The sequence below is a fragment of the Filicampus tigris genome, chromosome 12, assembly GCF_054856515.1.
Source record: "Filicampus tigris isolate MCC_2025a chromosome 12, RoL_Ftig_1.0, whole genome shotgun sequence".
NCBI classification, from domain to species: domain Eukaryota; kingdom Metazoa; phylum Chordata; class Actinopteri; order Syngnathiformes; family Syngnathidae; genus Filicampus; species Filicampus tigris.
The window spans coordinates 10,269,076-10,289,829 of record NC_141228.1 but is presented as its reverse complement, the minus strand read 5'-3'; the positions used below and the strand labels follow the sequence as shown (position 1 = coordinate 10,289,829).

The window sequence follows — 20,754 nt, the reverse complement described above, 5'->3', positions numbered from 1 at the left end:
CTCTGCCAACAATTTTACTTGTAATTGTACTCGTTTTTAGTTTAAAATTTTTAGTAGACCAAAATTAAAAGAAACACCACGTTTGCTCTTCATTTTTTTCTGAATCGCTTGTTGCTGAATTGATTAATTTTCCAATAAATTTCAATGCAGCAAGACACGGAATGCTGATGACGGTTAGTGGGCGTGCTCAGGAGGATAGTCGTCTGATAGCTTGCGGCGGTAGCTGTCATGCTAAGTGCAGACAACACGATTGTTTTTGTTTTCTAGCACCAAGGTATTCCCGCTTGCTTCACATTTCTCAACAGTTGCACGTTACACGTGGGTTCTTGTTGAGTTTGGCCACCATACGTAGCGCGGTAGTTTGTTAGCTGACAGTTTTTCAACAGGTCATTCAATGTTGTAGATGCCATGGTACAATTGCATGGTATTTTACTATACAAACTGTTTTTGTGAATCGTGAAAAAAAGTTGTCAAGATGAAACTACATAGAGCAAGATGTAAGTATAATCTTGACTTCTGCTGTGCATGCACTTTGACCTATTTTATCAACTCAGTCATTTTGATCACTTTTTGTTACGTATTCGTAACTCATGACACTTGCAAGTTGCAGGTTCCCATTTGAGGTTTGTAATGTAATGATTTAGATGAGAAAAACGCTACACAAGATTAACAGGTTGATAGCTTAAGTCCACGTGACTTAAATCAGCACAGACTAGTCTCTGAAAGCCTCTTAGTAATAGTTTGGGACAGCAAAGCTTTCAGGTCTTTGCTACATTTCTTTATTATCATAACTATGACCAGCCCATGATATTTTAGATCCTGCAATAATTTCTAGGCTTCTCTTTACTGGAAAATATACTAGGTTTGAAAAGAAATCAAAATGCTGCAATGCACACAGCTAGTGCCAAGCACGTACAGTAAATGACAGAAGCGACTTGCCCTCGAATTATGACTTTCCCACCTCGAAGAAGGTCAGGTGGTCTGGCTCAATCAAAAACGGAAAGAGGTGGAAAAGCGGCAGGAAGCAGTGCATGGTGGCAATTGTGGGAATAAAAGGGAATTCCTTATATAGTGGAAGTCATGAATACTGAACATGCCTTAGCTTGAAAGATGCTGTTGGTTTGGCTGACTAGTGAGAGCAGTTGTGTTTAAACTGAGTGTGTGTGTGTGTGTGTGTGTGTGTGTGTTTGTGTTTTTTGTTTTTCAGTAACTGAATGGAAATGCCTCTCAACCAAAGGGACAAAAACCTGGTGACAGTTTTGCCTCCATTTTTCTGACGTGTGCGCATACATGCACATCTTCAGACTAGCATACATAATCATGGCCTGGTTTAGTATGTTCAGATCCTTTTACTTTTTGCTGATCCTGGCCTGTGTCCTGGCCATAGTGGTGTTCTACTATTTTGGCTCAGAGAATCAGAACCTCTCCAACACCAAGAGTATCACGCTGTCTCAGGCAAGCCGCAACAGAAACAGAAATGATGCAAACCAGCTTGATAGATCCAAGGAGAAAGAAACTGGAGAGAACAATGCTTTTCTACCCAGAAAGAGTGGCGATAAGACTTTGGACCAATGCTACAATGTTCTCATGATGTTCACTAAAGTGGACAAAAACAGCAACCTCCAGGACAAGTTCAGGGTGGCCATGTTGTCTATGGTCAAGAATGCACAGTTCTTGGAAGGAGAGGTGTTGGTGCTTCATTTTGTGAGTGATCCGGCCAGTAAAGTACTGGGAGAGAAGATGCTTCAGGAATTCTTCACAAATGCACCATTCAAATATAAGGTAGGCATAAAAAATATCTGCATTGTTTCCCGTGTGGTTTGGCGTGATCAAAATAAAAGTATGTTTGCATTAGATTGCATTCAAGTACAGTGGTGCCTTGAGATACAAATTATATTTTAAAATATTCCAAATTAACTTAAAGATCTTGTTAATTTCTTATAAGTCCCTATATGACATCGCCCCTAGCTACATCTCTAAGCTCTTGTGTTCCTCTTTCCCTCTACACGACCTCTCTATTCCACAAAAGTCTCAATTTACGATGTAGTCCCTCGTATGGCGGCGACATAACCTGAATTAGTACATAAAGCATAAAGCACTTAAAGCTACGTTGACGTTAAGTCGCTAAGTCACAATTACAGTAACAGTACATATTTGAAATACACATCTATTCCTTCAATCAAAGTTTTCGTCCGTCCCTCTAATTGTCCCTAACCGGCTCAAGTACCAGCTGATGTGTTGTGTTGGGTTCTTTTTAAAAGCAAGACTGCCTGCTGAGCCTGCAGAACACTAGAGTGCTCTTTTTCATTTGCGTTCCCTCCCCGCAGTATTGTTCTCAGAGGCATAGTCTTCCCTTTAGTGGACGCCCATTTCACTGACGAGGGGGGGAAAAAAAACACTGAAAGCTATGACCCGGAAGTGGAAGATGTTCTTTCTCCTGCTAAAATAGCATTGCAACTCTGCATCATCATTATCATCTTCATCATCACTTCACGACGGTGGTTGCTGACAGCCAAAAACTATCTTAGTTAAACAGTTGTAAACAATTCAATCCACTCACGATACTCACAGCTGGTAAGTGGATGTGCATAGGAAATTATCCATCTTAATGAGCTAGAAATAATGTCATGAACGGCTTGTTTTTAGTTTATTTTTTGGCAGCGGTGGGGTGTGAGTGTGGGGGGCGGACCGACGGAATGTAAGGATGGAAGCGCTTTAAAAGGACGAGGACGGGCGGGATCGGAGGACGGACGATGATTTTTATGAATAAGGACGGAGGGACGACGACGGAAGGGTACCCAGGTCACAGACGGAGGACAGAGCGGAGAAAGAGGGTCAAGTCAAGTGCCCAGTTCTGTTGTTTTGTATTCCAGTGAAAAAATATGACAATTTGCACTTGTACTGGAAGCAACGGCCCTGTCTGTCAACTTTTTTTTTTTCCTTCACTACAGTCTCTATTTTAGAAATTGGCTCTAAAGGGCCGCACAAAAGGTCATGCAGCGAGGTGTACACTCTGCCTCTGTTCGGAGAGGCAGAGCACGCTCGGAGCATATTTCTGCAAGTACCCGAGACGGCAGCCACAGGTCTGCTGGTGAAATTCAAAATCGCTTTTTTTACATGTGTATTTTGTACTGTCGTTAACACTACTGGTAAGCCACTCATTCATTTTATGCCTGAGGCTACGGGCAGCATTTGGCCCCCGGGCCAGACTTTGGACATACTGATCTAGTTAATTTCATGCTGTTCATTTTTTTAGATTTTATTTCAAGGTCTTAGGACTTGATGGCTGTCATTGCACTTATGTCACACTAAGGGGCACTGTAGGCTAGATAACATCATACATGTGCTGGGAGGGATCCTAAACCTGTTGTGTTGCAAGGCAAAATGAAGGACACTTGCCACATGCTGTGTTATGTCCTGTTTTCCATTTTTTGTGTCTACATGCCTCTTAACACTCTCAACTTTCAAATGCAACAATTGGACACGTCACATTTTAGTGGTATACTTTGTGCCACTTCTTAGTACCACATAAACCTCAAACTGTTTTTTTTTTTATTTTTATTTTTTATGTAGCTGACCTCCAAAATGGAAGTGTTATGGGAGCGGGAGTCATTCTGAATGGGAGCAACAGAACGGGAGTAATTTTTACTGGGACGGGGCAGGATTTTATTTTATTTATTACGATGCTGTGGGACAGGACTGTATGGGATTTTTTTTCTGTGGGAGTGGGATAGGACAGGAGGAGTGAAAATCCACTTCCGTGTTACCCTTTACCGAGGCACCACAGGTGGTTCGCAGGTCTCCCTAAAGGTAAATGGAAAAAATCTCTGAATTAAAAATACAAATCAAATTTACAACATTAATACATGCAGTACAATCTGGCATAGAACGGAGCCTGTACCTCTGCATGTAGCCTGTTTATTTATTTATTTCAAATTCAACACACTGCATTTTGTACTTTTCAAGTGCACTGCATTCTTTTTGTACAATTCAGTTGTATTGAACTTTTAAGTTCAGTACAATAGACTTGCATTTCGCTGGCGTCGGGCCAAAACCTATTAAGTCGCATTTAGGTGAATTTCATATTTTTTTCAAAAATCTACACTATTGCTCAGTCCACATGCGTGAGTGTTACTTTTACACATGTGACCAATCTAAAGTGTAGAAACTAGCTTGCGCTCTTTAACATTGCAATGCTAATGGTTGAAAAAACTTGCGATTTTTGGATTCTCCTGAAAAGGGACTACAGGTATTGCAGAGGTACAAGGTTTTTGCCCAACGCAAACGATGTAATATTTGAGTTTTCTGCTTTTAAGCAATTTTTTTTCATTAAATTTAATATCCCATCCGTCTTCACCACAACATCCCAATCTGCACACTGCAGAGGCTTTGCCAATCCTCCTGTCGATTTCCCGCTCCCCTGAGTCCACAATGGCAGACGTGACGTTTTGAACTTTTAGGACAAAAAAATGCATCATAGATTTACATAAGTAAACATCAGCTGATAAAGAAATTAAAATGTAACAAAGTTTTGACATCTTGGGCTTAGTTCCCTTTTAAGGTCTTTTGAAATTTAGAAATTTAACAGTTTATGTATCTTCCCTCAACTAATTTTCTCAGATTTTTGGCTATTGTTTATTATTCTCTTCGGGTATTAAAATGCAGAAATAAAGTTTTGTAGTTCTTACTCTGAAACTGGTTGTATTGTGTTACTGTCCGCACAGGTGTTGTTCCACGATGTGGAAGCCCTTACTCAAAAGCTGTTCCCACTTGTGGAAGCCTTGAAGAAGCACTTCAGCACTGGCTCCTGGGGTTATTTCAGGGATTCCATCTTCTTCCTCTCAGTGGCCATGCACCACATCTTGCCAAGAAGTAAGTGGAATACCCGGTCGCTTATTGCAAGCAACGATAAAATCAGGACCGATTCCGTGACTTTCAGCGTATCGGTATCGGCTGAAAAAGTTGATGTATTTATTTATTTATTGACAGAGCAGCTTCCTGCTTTAAAATATGCATTTGTAGATGCTATAACCGTCATTCAAATGAGTATGTTGCTTTTGACCGTAGTGTTACTTTGTGCCACACATGCCCACATACTGTAACGCTTTGGGTCCATGTCGTGTTGAGGAGACGAGCGGCACAAAAATCCATGTGCACACACGAATAATGGGATTTCAAAACACTCAGCGTTTATTTACACTTACACAAATCAACAATCCTAGTGGTACACAGTCTACTTGGGCATGCATGAGCACAAATAAGGACCACACTTTACCTCGCGGCACAGGTGAGTTGAATGCAAAAGAAAAAGACAAAGTGTCCATCATCTACAACTACATTTCCCATATGTTTTTGTTCCAGCACATTCACTATATGGCAAGCGAGAGGAACACTGCCAGAAGCAGCTACTGAAACCAAAGGCCAAGTTAGAATACACAATGCACAATTACACTGCGCTGCCTTTGTCAGGAAAGTTTGTATTCGGAAAGAGAAATATAGGTCTACAAGCTTTCACTTACGTAGTCGGCAGTCAGGGCAAGCCAACAGATACAACAGACTGGCCACACTCTCTTGTTCGTGTGTTTAAAAAAAAAAAAAAAATTGTAATATACGTCTCAATATTTATCGAATAACATGACAAGCGTAGAACATTTCAATCAAATATGTCATTGATTATTAAATGTATTAATTTTGCGTGAATCGCTCCAGGCATGTTTTGCTAGGCAAAAAGTTTTGCTCTCACCAATGGGGAAAAATGCTGGTGTTCATGTTGGCCAGCTAGCTGGATCTGGGAGGTGAAACAGTCAGTTCAATCGTCCAGCACTCCTGATTCTGAAGGCCTGGGTGGATTAGCTTGACATTGACATTGTTGGGAATTAGTTAATACAATTTTGTGGAACAAATGTTAGAATTGTTCTGAACCGTAGAATAAAACAATCATAACATGGTCATTTGAAGAAAAAATATAATTGAGACTGTTAGTGACATTGACAACAAAATGTTTGGTTACTCACTCATAAGGATTGATTGTAATGAAGTGCATGTCTTTTGTGTTATTTTGAAGGAAGGCCTCATTGAGTTTACATTTGTTGCTTGATTGGTGGTAATTCATTTCGCTTGGAAAATGCACAAAATATACACCTCTATATTGATGTACAGTATTTCACTTTTATGACAACATTTTCAACACACGGGAACATTCATGTTGGGTCCAACGAGATGTAACGTATGCACTGCAATTTACTGCTGGATAATAGACACATTGCACGATGAGGGAGACCCAAAGAAAAACAACGCCATAATATAGTAAAAACGTTGTGATTCGTGTGTGTGTGTGTGGGGGGGGCTTTCAGAGAAAGTCACAGACTGCTAAAACTTAAAAACATTCTAAAAAAGTCAGGTGATGAGCTGTCTAAAAGCTATTTTTAAGCTGCTATGAGTTTCATTAGACAATGGATATTTGGCATTTCATGTCAGTTTCATAACTCGGTACCAAGGAAACACTTTTAGTTCATGCGTCCCCTCTGGAGATATCAGCATGCGAGGACTTGTTACAGTATCGTTCTTTCTTTTCCATTTTATGATCATTTGCTCTTTTGGGACGTCACTCATCTTGTAGTTAAACATCTTGTCACTGAGCATTTGTAAAAGTGTTTGCCTGGTCTGTAAACCAATCAACATGTTTTGGACTAAATGTGATGCAAGTCATGTGCGTTGGTCAACGCCAACATTGAATTAGTGGTCATACTGTGAAGCTCAATGAAACAACACGATTTAATTATATTAGATTAGGTTGGCAGTCAAGTAAAGGAAATACTTGTAATTAAATGAATACAAAGTATGATTAATTTATTGTAACAGCAGGGTGTTGATCATTTCACAGCAGGTAATCCAAGGCATGGCTGCAAATGTTTCCTGGCTTGTGATGCTAGAAGGTAACAGATAACACTAATGTGAGACATGATAATGAGGAACAAGAAATAGGAGAATGTTGAAGCGATTCGGCCTATCCATCCATGTCTATACCACTTATCGTGTCTAAGATCACAGACAACTGAAGACCTTGGACTCAGTCAATCACACAATACACATAACACAAGACAGACAACCTTTCACACACTCACATTCACTCCTCCACTGAGTGGAAATTGCACCAATGCTACCTGCACAGAAATCAGGGTGAACTGTTACACATCAATGATTTACATGCAGTTCAGCTCTTTCATCTATTATTTTATTGTAATTGCCTCCTGTTCATGACAACTTGGTGAACAACTCATACCATTTCAGGGTATATGAAAATGAACAATTTTCAAGAGCTCGGCTTGTTCAGAGGATACAAAAAGTGTCCAAATGCTAGGTTTTTGTAATTTCAACTCAATTGGAAAAAAATTAAATCTTTTATTTTGTGTAGGGTACATAAAAAGAACATTAAAAAAATAATGTGGTTCACGGCTGACCTGTTTTCTGAAGATGAGCCGTGATTGGTCGTTACCTGAACCCTGAGCAGTTGTTAAGTTGTGATGTTATTTTCATTCGACAGAAATGACAAAATGGCCACCCCCTCAGTTGGCTAAAAACAGGTAGATTTTGCTGCTTAACTCATATTCCACAAACGCAATATTAATCAGAATGCCTTGTTTCAACTACTGATCTTTCATAAAACATATTCTTGAAAAAAATATGTTTGGGTTGACTTCCACTTTAAATGCAACCACGGGGGAAAAAGCTGCGTGCACAAAATAACTCACACTCGTTAAATTTGTATTTGAAGTTATGTTTGATAGCATCCCCATTGCTTACCTGTCTGTTACGCTGTCAACCACTTGATGATGCCGTATAGTGAGGCTGAGCATAGTTAGACAATGATGTGCGTGTTTGTCGCTCTTACTTCCGGTACTCTATTTAAAACGAAAAAAAAAAAAACCATAACATTCTGTAAAACTAAGCTATTCCTGTTACATTTGGCAATATATTTGCACCCTTTGATTATTTTGTCACTTTGGAACATTTAATTTTTCAGAAAATGATAAAAATCGATCTTTTTCACCTGATACCGGATGAGTTGAAAATCTCCTGGTCGGCACCAATTTCCGATCACGTGATCGGATCGCGATATCTCTAATACATACATTTTCGCTGAAGAGACTGAATGAAAATGTTTATAGCTTGTCAGATGTTCAAAATGCATGCTCACAACACCAATATTCAGTCAAAGGTAAGTTAAAACAAGTCCTCTTAACATATCTTATACAAATATTATTACTTAACAGTCAGCTTCTGATAACTTTTAGAGTAAGCGCAAAGTTTTACACCTAACTCTAAATAGACTGCTGGCTAGCTAGCTTCTGGCTAAAGTTAGCTTTGTTGAGCTAACATTAATTCATTATAGCTTATATGTGTTTTACTGTTATACTGTATGTAGACCACGCAGGGGGCTTTGGCCAGGTAGCAAGTGTAATTTGTTGTAACATTGATAAATAAAAATTCCCTACTTCAAGTTCTATTAAAATCTGCGCATACTGTTGTGTCTATTCAGCATTGGCAAACACTGAAAACAATGCCCCTCAGTAAATAGGCTTTAAGTGCTCACATCAGGGGGGATATTAGGGCCTAATGAGATTGACCCACATTCTTCCTGAAAAAAAGTGTGCTTAGATAACAGTGTGCCTTTTGTTTTGTAGCCAATTTAGGTGTTGCTACATAGTGCTATCTCCTCTGACCAGCGCCTTTAGCACACTCTGAGCTTCTTTAATTGCGTTATTCATCCAATAAAACATCGTTCCCACAGCAAGCAGCACAACACAAGAAAAGCAATTTTGTAGTAGCCTCAATACTAAACATTTTTCTGAAAACAAAAACAAAAGGTCAGGTTAGACTTTGAGACACATAGGGAAATGATCGATGGATATCTGTTTAGTTGAACAAAGAAAGTGGGTAGATTCCAGGCCGATGTCGATGATGATTGTTGCATTCTTTCCATACGTTCTGTATTACTTATGTTTAACTGTTGGGCCAAGTCCAACATCCAACATTAAAGCTGCCTCATCACAGTATTGTAACAATTAAATACCCGCTTCCTGTTCCACTCGTAGTAGTTAGGCTGTGTTAGTGCAAGACAACCGAGCCTGTCACTAGTCATCTTCAGAAAACAGGTGAGCCGTCATTGGTCGTTATCTGAGCCCTGAGTAACTTCGATGTCATCTTCAGTCGACAGAAGTGACAAAATGGCCGCCCCCTGAGATGGCTAAAAGTGGGTGCATTTTGCTGCTTAATTGATATTCCACAAACGCAGTATTAATCAGAATGCCGTATTTTAACTAGGTGGCCTGCATAGAGCATATTCTGGAAAAAAATATGTTTAGGTTGACTCCCCTTTAAGGTCAAAACTTGTACTTTAAAGGCAAAACTTTGGGATTTGTGGTGCTTTAACTTGTTCTGTGACCTCGCACGCAAATTAAAACACTTGCATCTCATCATCTTTGTCCTTTGAAATGAATGGAAATGCCATTAATCCATTACAGCCGTCCCCCAAAAATCAACACAATTCTGTAATGTTTTTTAATTCGGAAAATGTCACTCTGTCTTGTACTTTATAAAAACAGAGCCAAATACCTACATTAAATGTAAAGAATTGAACAGTTAATGCATCATGATTTAATGCTTCAATTCATTTCATTGTGCTACTCCTTCTGGTATGCTTGCCTTTGCCATCGGGGGCAGTATAATACAATAATACAGGCAGTGTCGCCACTACTCTGGCTCTATAACCTGCAAGAAGAAGTTTGTTTTTCTGCAAGGATAAAGATGAGTAAAAAGAATATATGAAACTTGTGATACTGTCTGTCTGTGTTGCTCCACCGTTTGAGTTCAAATATCCGTTGCTTAAAGAGTTATGTACGTTTTGTCTATCTTGCCCATGACACCATTACTGAGTATTTCCCATTTCATTACCATGCTACGTAATTCAGAAAGCGTAGGAAGTTGAAACAATGACCAGAGGAAATTTGATTATCCTGGATACACCTTTATTCACAAACACGCTCCGTGTTCGTCATTCAGCAACCCGATGCTAGAAACTGGTCACTGTGCACTCCGAGGTTTTTATATGCTTACTTGACCTTTTACTTCTTTGCACATTGTCATGGCATTTCCTCTTTGGAGTCCTCAGTTAACAGTTTTGATGACTGCTTTATTCAAACGTCTTTATCTCCCCCACATAGGCTCTTATTTCCTGAATAATTTGCTTGTGTTTGCACAGCTGTTCAAAAGTCATAAATATTTGATTATTTTTTCCTTCTTTCAGATTTGACACGCATTGTGCAGCTTGACATCGACCTGAAGTACAGGACCAGCATCAGGGACCTCTTCCAGGAATTTGACCGGTTCCCATCAGGAGCAGTAATCGGCATCGTTAGGGAAATGCAGCCAGTGTACAGGTATCACGTCGCACAACACACCACCTTTTCGAGACAACACTTTTGTCAAGAAATCACACTTGAAATTACGGAGCAATTGCTTTCTGTAGACCAACTGTTACAGAGATTCGGCTGCATTTTTTTAAACTTGATTTGGCGCATCGTTTATTTACAGATATGAGCAAGAGACTTGCTACTAAAATCAGACGATAATATATTGTTTGCTCATGAAATTACGAACATTTTCTTGAGAGTTTCCATTAGTGTTGCACGGGATACCGGTACCAGTACCATAATGGCTCGATACCATTTTTTTAACACCGGTATTCAAAAAAAAAAAAAAAAAAAACACACAAGCAGTCAAAATGTTGGTATCGTGGCAACACTTTCTTTCCAGAGTACTGTTTGTATGATGTAGCCATAAATCCATCTATCCAGCTTTATAATGCTTCACAAGTGTGTTGGAGCCTGTCCCTGCTGATTTCGGGTGAGAGGCGGGCTACACCCTGGCCTGGTGGCAAGTCAGTCGCAGGGCACATACAAACACCCATTCAAACTCACATTCACACCCTAAGGACAATTTACCGGAGATCCCCCAACCTCAGAATGCAGATGTGTTGACTTGGCCATTGATAACATGGAAATATGAAAGTATTATAAAATACAATACAGTTCCTCTTAGTTTGCGTGACAACATCAGCAAGACTTGCTGGAGAAAGAGTTATTTTATTTTTTTTATTGGGGTTGGTTGCTTCCATGTGCTTCAAACCATTTCATTTTTTATTTAAAAAAAACAAAACATGAAATGATGGTTTAGTTCTGAAGCAGCTGTCAGATTTACAATTGTAATTATTCTTATTCATCCGTAGATATGTATGGCTCTTTGTGTTTCTTTCCTTCAACTGGTTCAAAATATAACGTTTTTTTTTGTCTCAACTGTTGTCAGTCAGGATTTGTGGACCTCATTTACATCATTTTCTAGCTTGTAGCCTATCAAAGAGCCTGCAAGTGTTGGTCAAAAATTGAATTATCATTAGACTCTGTCTTGAACAGGAAACAGCTTGTGCTTTTTCATTATATAATGATAAAGTAAAGTGCAAAGCTTTGCTTATTCAACATGTATTATTTTGAGACCTGAGATGTTATTATCATATCATAGTCATATTGCGACATAAACATTTATTCACTTTTTTATGCATTACTTTTTGAAATTTTATTTATTTATTTTTACTAGCTGCAGAGGTGGAAGTGACATTTTCCGTTTTCTGAAACTTGGTTATAATTGTGTTTTTAATGGCACTGGCATTTGCCAAATTAGATTAACTGATAGCGAAACAAGGTCTTTTTTGTTTTTGCTGTTCCTCAGGTGTTTGCTCATGAATGCCCACTGCGCTGCTGGTGTGAGGCTGGTCTGCTCTTTTATTCTCGGGAGATTACTGAGAAGTCGGCACAGAGACTCTTCTAATCAGCAAAGGCTTTGTTGCCATGCTGTGATTCATGTTTGCCCCCTGTCTCTTTGTCCCCTTTCTGGAGTAAATGGACTATATGCATGGCAGCTCAGGACGTATTTCCGTTGGAAAGATTAGGAGGCGTACGAGCTTCCAGTCGACGTTTTTTCCAAGCTATCAGGATGCCATCTGGAGGAAAACTAACTTCATTCTTTAAAATTATGTTAACCTGGGTTTTTGTGATAGGCTTATTCAATAGCTCTGAGATGTGGTTTTCATAGTGGAAATGTCATCCGAAGTAGTTTGAAGTTTTAAAATTTGATTCAATCGCTATGCATTAATAATAGCGACCGGGAGGTAGCATGCCTCCGTACCCTAGTTGCGGAAATGATGCGTGCATAGTGACAGTGACAGTGGCTACGTTTACCCGCAGCCCAGACACCTTTTAAAACCCGAATTTTGGCAATATTGTATTTTAAAAAAAAAAAAACATGTAAACGTGGGCGGAATAACTTGCAATAATTCGGGTTTTTTAAATTCTGAATATGCCTGGATTACTCCCTTTCTAATCCGAATATGCGTGCATGTATACGCAATCGGAATATCCCGAATGCACGGCACACTGTGCGCATACTCAACCGCAAGGAATCTTGGTCTTTGTAGTACAGGAAGTGCTTGTAAGCGCGGCATCCTCGCCGTAGCGAGCCTAACTTGAAGACAAATTATTTCTTTGCTGCGTTTTCACAGTATTTTCTGTCTCCACGGCAATAATGACACAGTGTGTATATAGACACATATATACAGTACGTGTGTATGTGTGTAGAAGTCTGTATGTCTACCGCACAAATTGCCGGAAATACACAAGCCAAGAGGTAAACAATCGTGGCGAAACTCAGCGGCGTGACGCAGTGGCACACTTTTGGAACGCGGACAAACCAAACCTCTTTATTCCTGCAGTGAGTGACATGAAAATAATGTGTTTTATTGACAGTAGCAAGTAACGAGCAGAAATTGCGTCTATTTGCATCACACCGTCCGTACATCGCCATATTCAAATCCGGGTTTATCTCTGTCCATTCACGCATGCAAACTATTTTTCCTGAATGCTTCAGAAATCAGAATTTTGACCTTAACCCGAATATTGGCTGGATGCAAATGTAATCATAGACATGCATTAACAATCTGCTCACAGTTCTAACCTGACAAGCCCCAGTCACACATGGATTCAGATTTTTCTCATACTGGCTCAACTGTTGATGTCAAAAAAATGTCCATTTATTCATTCGTTTTGTAGGTTTGGCTTGTTTACATTTCTGTCAGTGGAAATCTCTCTCCTATTGCTCTCATGAAAACTTAAAGGGACGGTGGGGCCGGATGGCCATGTTTTCACTAACAAGTTCATTTTATAAATTTTTTTTGATCAGGAAAATGAAAAGAGTTGTCATTTTCTATTTAATCAAATTTGGGAGAAATGAGGAAATAAGTGACTCCATGAATAATGCCTCTTGTTAATGAGGAGAATGGCGCCCCCTACCGTTCTATCCTTGTTCGGTCGGAGTCACTGGAGGAACCGATTACAAACTCTCCATTGAAAATCATTGTACTTTCATTGCTTATAACGTCCAAAAATGGTGATCAATTGGCACCAAAATTTATGTGGACATCTCTACTAATGGCCACTTCAACATGTCAAAAGGATTAACCTCTCCGTGGCAAATTTATATGGGAATGGGGGAATGTGGAAGTGAGCAGAGCTACATAGATTTAGGCTGGGACCAGCGCACACTGCTTCTTTGCTTGAAAAAAAAAAAACACCACTTCTTTGCTGATCACGGTTAGGACGGGTGAGGCATTGAACACTAGTCAGGATATTTACAGACACTGAAGTGGGAATGAGTGGACGTGCACATTTATTTGGATGAGGAATGCCCCCAGTTTTTCGACCGACAACACGCCGTCCAATGGAACGTAACAGCCGAAATGGTACGTTCCAAGGTGGCCACACTCAGTTGTGGAGTCGGATGCGCACGTTCAAGACACTCCTGGTGTTCGATGAGGTCTTACCTCACTCTGACGCCGCTTCACTCTCGCGGCTGCAAGCGGTGTCGGACAACGCACGCGACTGCTTGGGAGGCAACCCCGCGACATGAAGACACAGGCTCATGATCACCTCCACAGTAAGGAGCTAATGTTGTGCTAACGCCTTTTGTTTTAATGGCCTGAAGCTAGTTGTTGCTATTAGCTGTACCGTTATTCTACTGTTAGCCAGAGAGAGAAGGGGGGGGTGGGGAAATAAACATCCATGCTTGCCTAATTGCTTGCCCACTGCCAGTCGCTGTCTGCCTCCCGAGAGTTTAGCGTCGCTAAATGTCCGAAATATAACCAAGGTTCGTATGCACATTCATGCTCGTGCCCACTTCAGCTTGTGAAAATGGAGGAGCAATCGCCACGGTATTTTTGATTTTGTGGAGGTGATCATGATGAGATCACGTTTTATGTCAATAAATTCAAACTGTTGTGCAGAACACTTTTATACTTTCACAGGTTGAAGTGGACAAGAGTAGTAATGTGCATTTGCATTTTGGTGGCGATCGGTCGCTGTTTTAGAACCGACAAATCGAGCAATAATACCACGCTTGGCTCCCTCCCGTGACGTAGACCGCTGAGACCGAAAACATAACATAAGCCACGCCCCAGAAGGGGTCGGGGCAATTTGTCGTAAATCTAATCACAAAAAAGACCTTAAATCACGACAGAGTCTTTTGGGGGGGGCACTTTAGTACTGATGTCATTTTTACATGCAAACCTATTATATAAGTGTCAATGTTAAGCTCACCCAAGTGGCTCTTTAAATGCTGACTCATGACTGCAAACGTACTCATTAACACTTAGGTCATGTGCATTTACTTGAATGGGATTGCTAATATCTTGGTATGTTTTTACCAATCCACCCAGACACCGAGTGAGATTGGTAATGGTAACTGGTAATAAACTTCTCAAGACATCCTACTCCTGTTGCCTCCCCACCTGATTATGAGAAAATGCCACGTGTGCGTCTGCTTATTTGTATTATAAGGCTATCCAAATTTCAAGCTTTTTATTCTTTTCCTATTTTCCACTCCCCCCAATTTATTAATGTAGCTCAACCATTAAATCACATTTTTCCACCCAACCAAACTTGGGCGTTAAAGTGGACATCACAGTGAGCATATGCATGTGTGCATGTGCGTGTGTGTTTGTACCTGGTAAGCGTGGTATGACTATGTGAAGTGAGGTCCGCTGAAAAGTTAGCATTGCAGCTGCTTACTGGAAATCCAGCTTTTGACCATCGTTGTTTATGAGACAAAGGACTACCAGTATTTTATTTTGATCTCAAGATTTTAGAGGATAGCAGTTATTAAACGTAGGTCAAAGTATGTGTAGACAATAAAGGGGCAGAGCTGTTGAATGTATCTCTAGTAGACAGCTGAATCATCTGCCATCCTGTTGTGACTAGACCCCTTACATTTCACATAGAAAAACTGCTCTCTCACAAAGGGCAAATACGGGGTCAGGATCGTTGTGGCCCGTGTTTGATAACCGAGTCTCATAACGACAATCTTACTTTTAAAGCTAAAGCAAGTAAAGTTTCTGAAGGAAATTAAAGTGTCCACAGCAGTACGTAGTCCACGTCCCTGAGGATATTACTTTTCTGTCTGCCTTCTCTTGCATAAGCAATGTCATACAAAATGCATTGCATAACAACACTTGATAAAGGATTTGCTTTGTAAGGACTATGTAGACAAAAAGTACGTGGATCATGATTAATGAATCATTTCTTTACAAATTAAATATAATTAAGGCTGCACACGACATGGCCTCACCGTTCTGAGGTTGGGGGTTGAAGTAGCATCACACAAGTATAATATTAAAATAAGTCCAAAAATATCAATGGGCTAATTCAGCGTTTGGGAACTGAGGACACTAGTTTCTGAAGTTTTGTAGGTGGAATTCTTTCCCATTCTTGCCTGATGTAAAAGTTAAGTTGCTCAACAGTCTTGGGTCTCCGCTGTCATATTTTACGCTTCATAATGCAGAAACATTTTCAATGGGAGACAGGACCAGGCTACTGGCAGGCCAGTCTAGTACTTGCACTCTTTTACTACGAAGCCACGCTATTGTAACTCGTGCAAAATGTGGCCCGGCTGAAAAAGACGTTGCTTTGGATGATGCATATTTTGCTTCAAGACCTATATGTGCCTTTCAGCATTAATGGTGCCTTCACAGATGCCATATGCACTAACACACATGATAATATAAAAAATGCTGAATAATAAACCGTGCACTGATAACAATCCGGATTGTCCTTTTCCTCTTTGCCCGGAGGGCACAAAGTCCAGGATTTCCAAAACCAATTTGAAACATGGACTCGTCAGACCACAGCACACGCTTCCACTTTGCGTCAATCATCTCAGATCAGCCTGGGCCCAGAGAAGTGGTGTGCCTTGCCCCATCTTTGCTTGTGAACATCAGAGCCTTTTCTAGTTGCCCCTTTGGTACCCAATCATGACACTCAACTGTTAGCAATTAACCTGTTCACCTGTGGAATATCCTGACCAGGTGTTTTTTTTTTTTTTTTTAGCATTTCTGAACTTTACCAGTCTTTTGTTGTCTCAGCTTTTTTGGAACGTGTTGCAGGCATCAAATTCAAAATGAGAGAATACATGCAAAAAAGCAATAATATTAATCAGTTTGAACAGTTCTTATCTTGTCTTTGTAGTGTATTGAATTGAATATAAGTTCAAAAGGATTTCAAATACAGCCAATGAGAGCATTGAGTATGTACCGGCGAGCCATAGTGTGCATCCTCTCCTCGGGAGAACTTTCCTGTTTTGAACAGTGAGCTCCCACTCCTATTGGGTGCTAATGGACAGAGTATTATTCAGGACAATGCTTCCTCTCACTATTCAGACCACATCCTGTCACTGAGAAGTTCAGTATTAGATGTGGGGGGGAAAAAAGCTTCATGTCTTTCCACTACGGCTGCATTTGGCATGTTTTAAAAATCCAAGAGATGAGATTTATGTGTCATGGATACAAGTTACAAACACAGCAGAGTGAAGAACTTTAGGAGGTCATGTGCTAATTTACCATAAAATGTGGTCAATTCAGCACACCAGTATATAAGCTGCAGCCACAAAAAAAAAAAAAAATGAAGAATTGTTCATACACAAGACACTTTATGCGCCAGTGGTGCCTTGACATGCAAGTTTAATTTGTTCGGTTATCAAGCTCGTCACTTAAAGCACTCACCTCAAGTCATTCATTTCCTAATTAAATTAATGGAAGTATGTATGGAATGCATTCAAAAGAGGGAGATATTTGCAGGGAGAGACTAAAGAGGGCAAGAGCAGAATGAAAAGTGACAGAGACAGAGGGTTGAAGACCTGGAAGAAGCAGGTGTGAAAAGTGCATTGTTTGTTAGAGGGACAAACAACCTTAGCAGAAAGCACATTTTATCTATCTATCTACACTTCATTTCATGGATTACTTTCTTTAAAGGAGTATGTGATAGCAATAATAAAAACATTTGTATTGAAGTTCACATTTAAGTATGGATTTTCCATGGTTACTTTGTATAGTTTACATTTAAAAACAAAAAACAAAAAAAAAAAAACAACCGTAACTGTCTAACTTCAAAAGAGCAATACTTGGTCATTGAGTGATAATGACCCAAAGAAATGTTCATCCATCCATGCATTCTCTGTGCCGCTTATCTTGAGTAATCAAAGGAATTGTATATACCACAAATGTGTGTTACAGTAACCTGTAATTTAAATTTCAAATCACGGGTATACACTATATTTAGTGCTAGTTTTGCCAGTTAGTGCCTTTGTATGTGCACGCGCGGTGAAGTATGCAACAGGTGTATGACTGGTTGCCTTTGCGGATAGAGCAAGATCATGCGAAAAACATCAACTATTGCCACTTTCGTTCGGAGGTAACCCGATCTTGTTTATGACCAAAAATTCAGATTAGAAAAGGGGGGACCAAAGGTGTCTTATTCGGATTTTTAGAAACATGAATAAGAGCATATTGTCACTGTCCTGTGAAAAAGACTTAAATCCAATTTTGGAAAAAAAAAAAAAAATTTACATCGTCATTAATGCGATGTCTGTAACGTGGAAACACCATTCACGTAAACATAAGAAAATTGAAAAAAATGGACGTGTTTTTCACATAACAGCGACGATATGCAGTTTTTTGCACGCATTTACACGGTCTTTAAAAACCCGAACACTGCCAATATTCGAGATTTAAAAAGGTTATTAACTGCATGTAAACATAGTCAGTGTATAGTATGTTGGGTCAGGCTGTGACCATGAAAAATTCGCCACATTGACTCTGACTCTATTTCATTATGAAATACCTTTTTTTTTTTTTTCCCCTCAACAACCAAAAAACAATATTTTTAGTTTAATTGAAGATTTGTCCATCAATGTCTATGGTTGACTCTCTCAATGTGACTAACTCGTGATCATTCCAGGCCAGGGGTGTATCGTGGCTCTTGCCCAATTTCAGCTCGCTTAAGATCATTTTCTACTTTAGTTGATGTAAGAAAATGTTGTTATTTTTTACTGACTGAGCTTGCTGTGAATGTGTACCAGGGCACGTACACCCATCGTAAGACTACTCTGCAGGGACTTAAATAGCGGACAAACTACAGCTGCGGGATGTAGGTCATTAATAGCATCAAGGCATGACTCAGACATAATGCTTTTCCCACTTGATTTCATAGTGCGCACATGCTGAGTGAATCTTGGGTAACAAGCGTCATGCTTCGTCCTCGACATGGTTTCTCATGCTTCATACAGCAGCAAGAGGGCAAGCATAGCAGAATGGTTTGTTAACAGTATCGATGTCTCTGCAAGGGGGTCATTCTTTTGTTTTTATGAAAGTGCTGCCCTAAAGAATTTTGAAGAAAAAAGTCATTCAGGCTAGGGCTGCTTGATTATGAAAAAAATATTAATCACAATTATTTTGGTCATAATTGAAATCATGATTATTCAAAACGATCATTTCTTTTTTGGTATAAAATAAGAAATGTTTAAATGTATAAACCATAATGACAAATACGTTGCTTTGAAACACTATAATTATGCAAGTTCCTTTTGGGCCAAACTAAATTCATAAACTGTGTTATTACATTACTTTTTTTTTTTTAAAAGGTGCAAATGTATAATTTCAAGTATGATTTCCTTGTGTGAACAAATTTAAGGCGTTGGATATAAATTTATATCAATAATTGTTTTTTTATGATCATGCTAATTTTGTAATCGTGGAGTGTAATAATTGTAATTGGATTTCATTTAATTGCACAGCGCTAATTCAGACCATAATCGCCCAATCCAGATGAAGTAATATTTTCTAGATGTGTAGATATTTTTTGCTCTTCCTGTGGCTCAATAAGGAAATCTAATGCAAACAGTTCACAATGATGCAGTACAGTTCTACTCTTCTCAGCCCTTATCCTACTGAACGGCGAAGGTTTGCAAGTGTTTGCAAACGTAAATATTGAGATAGATAGATAGATAGAGATATATATATATATATATATATATATATATGTATTTTTTTTTTGTTGTTGTCAGGGTTCGTTCAAGATCGCAAATGTTCACAAAGATGTTCGCCAGTGGGGGTGCGAGGTGGAAGTTGGTCGAAGTTTTTAGGCGTAAACGCACACGTAAGCCCGTTTAAAATGATAGGCCGGCCTATAGGTGATACCTATTAGTTCCGGCCGGACAAAAAGGCGGAAAGACGGACAGCGGAAGGGTACCCCGGATTCAGGCGATAAACGGAATGGAAAATTTTAGTGAAATGCGCAGCTCTGATTACCAGCATACTGACATTTGTTAGCTGACGTCTCCTCTTCACACACAGACACATATTCTGGCAGTACCGCAAGGAAAACCCTCAAACCAGAGTGGGTGAGCCTCCACCTGATGGTCTTCCCGGTGTCAACAGTGGCGTGATGTTACTGGACCTTGCCGCAATGAGGGCATCCGCTCTCTACAACCAACTCCTGGATGCAAGAAATGTGAACAAGCTAGTTGACAAGTACAGCATCAAGGGCCACCTCGGGGACCAGGACTTCTTCACCATGATCAGCATGGAGCACACAGAACTGTTTTACTTCCTTCCCTGTGGTTGGAACCGACAGCTGTGTTCCTGGTGGAGGGACAATGGCTACAGAGATGTCTTTCAGTTATATTATCAGTGTAACGGACCCATCTATATCTACCATGGCAACTGTAAAAGCCCCATTCCAGATGATTAATGACTGATGCTGAAAATGCAGTGCTGTTTAATATAATTTAAGACTTACCCTGAGTAGTTCACAAAACACCAGTGTATTTGTCGTAACAGACTCTCGGCCCTTTCCTGGTCGATGGGCTGCTAAGAACTTACCTTTTCCTGCCAACATGCACCACTGTCCCTGTAGACTATACATGAAAACTCTGTTTCAAATCTCATGTAATGGTTTATGTTTCACGCATGCTGAGTACTTTTTTGTTACTTTTTGTCTGTATTTTACTGAGAAATATTAACTGTGACCTAAAAAATACACTGGCCCACTTTTTGGAGATGACTCGGATTCAAATAAATGTCAGCGCTTGATATTCATCACGTAAGTGTTTGAGGTGGTGGCTGGTAAAGCATTAAGTCACACTCCAGAACACTCTTTGAGAAGAAACGTTTCAAATCGATACATTTTACACGGATTAACCCAGGAAGCTTAGCTATGTCGTTCAATTCTTTCTGGCTCTATTGTGTATTCTCGATTGCACTTTACGGTAATGTCATGCTGACACATGCTTTTTTATGCTTCAGTTCAGTTCAGCTTCATG

At 39.7% G+C, this 20,754-nt stretch overlaps 1 protein-coding gene across 1 annotated transcript; it reads left to right on the top strand.

The window, feature by feature from the left end:
- Positions 1-138: 138 nt before the first annotated feature.
- Positions 139-20,533, top strand: xxylt1 (xyloside xylosyltransferase 1). The gene is made up of 5 exons (XM_086046199.1): positions 139-497; positions 1,208-1,782; positions 4,725-4,872; positions 10,307-10,439; positions 19,787-20,533. The coding sequence occupies exons 2-5, from the start codon at positions 1,291-1,293 to the stop codon at positions 20,181-20,183; spliced, it is 1,170 nt and encodes a 389-aa protein (XP_085902325.1). The 5' UTR covers positions 139-497; positions 1,208-1,290; the 3' UTR covers positions 20,184-20,533.
- Positions 20,534-20,754: the final 221 nt, after the last annotated feature.

What these genes read in the sequence shown, in the direction of transcription:
- xxylt1 (XM_086046199.1), top strand. Translation starts at nt 1,291, where the DNA reads ATGCACATCTTCAGACTAGCATACATAATCATGGCCTGGTTTAGTATG. An exon ending in ATGCACCATTCAAATATAAG is followed by an intron (nt 1,783 to 4,724) that starts GTAGGCATAAAA and finishes CTGTCCGCACAG; the next exon opens with GTGTTGTTCCACGATGTGGA. An exon ending in GCACCACATCTTGCCAAGAA is followed by an intron (nt 4,873 to 10,306) that starts GTAAGTGGAATA and finishes TCCTTCTTTCAG; the next exon opens with ATTTGACACGCATTGTGCAG.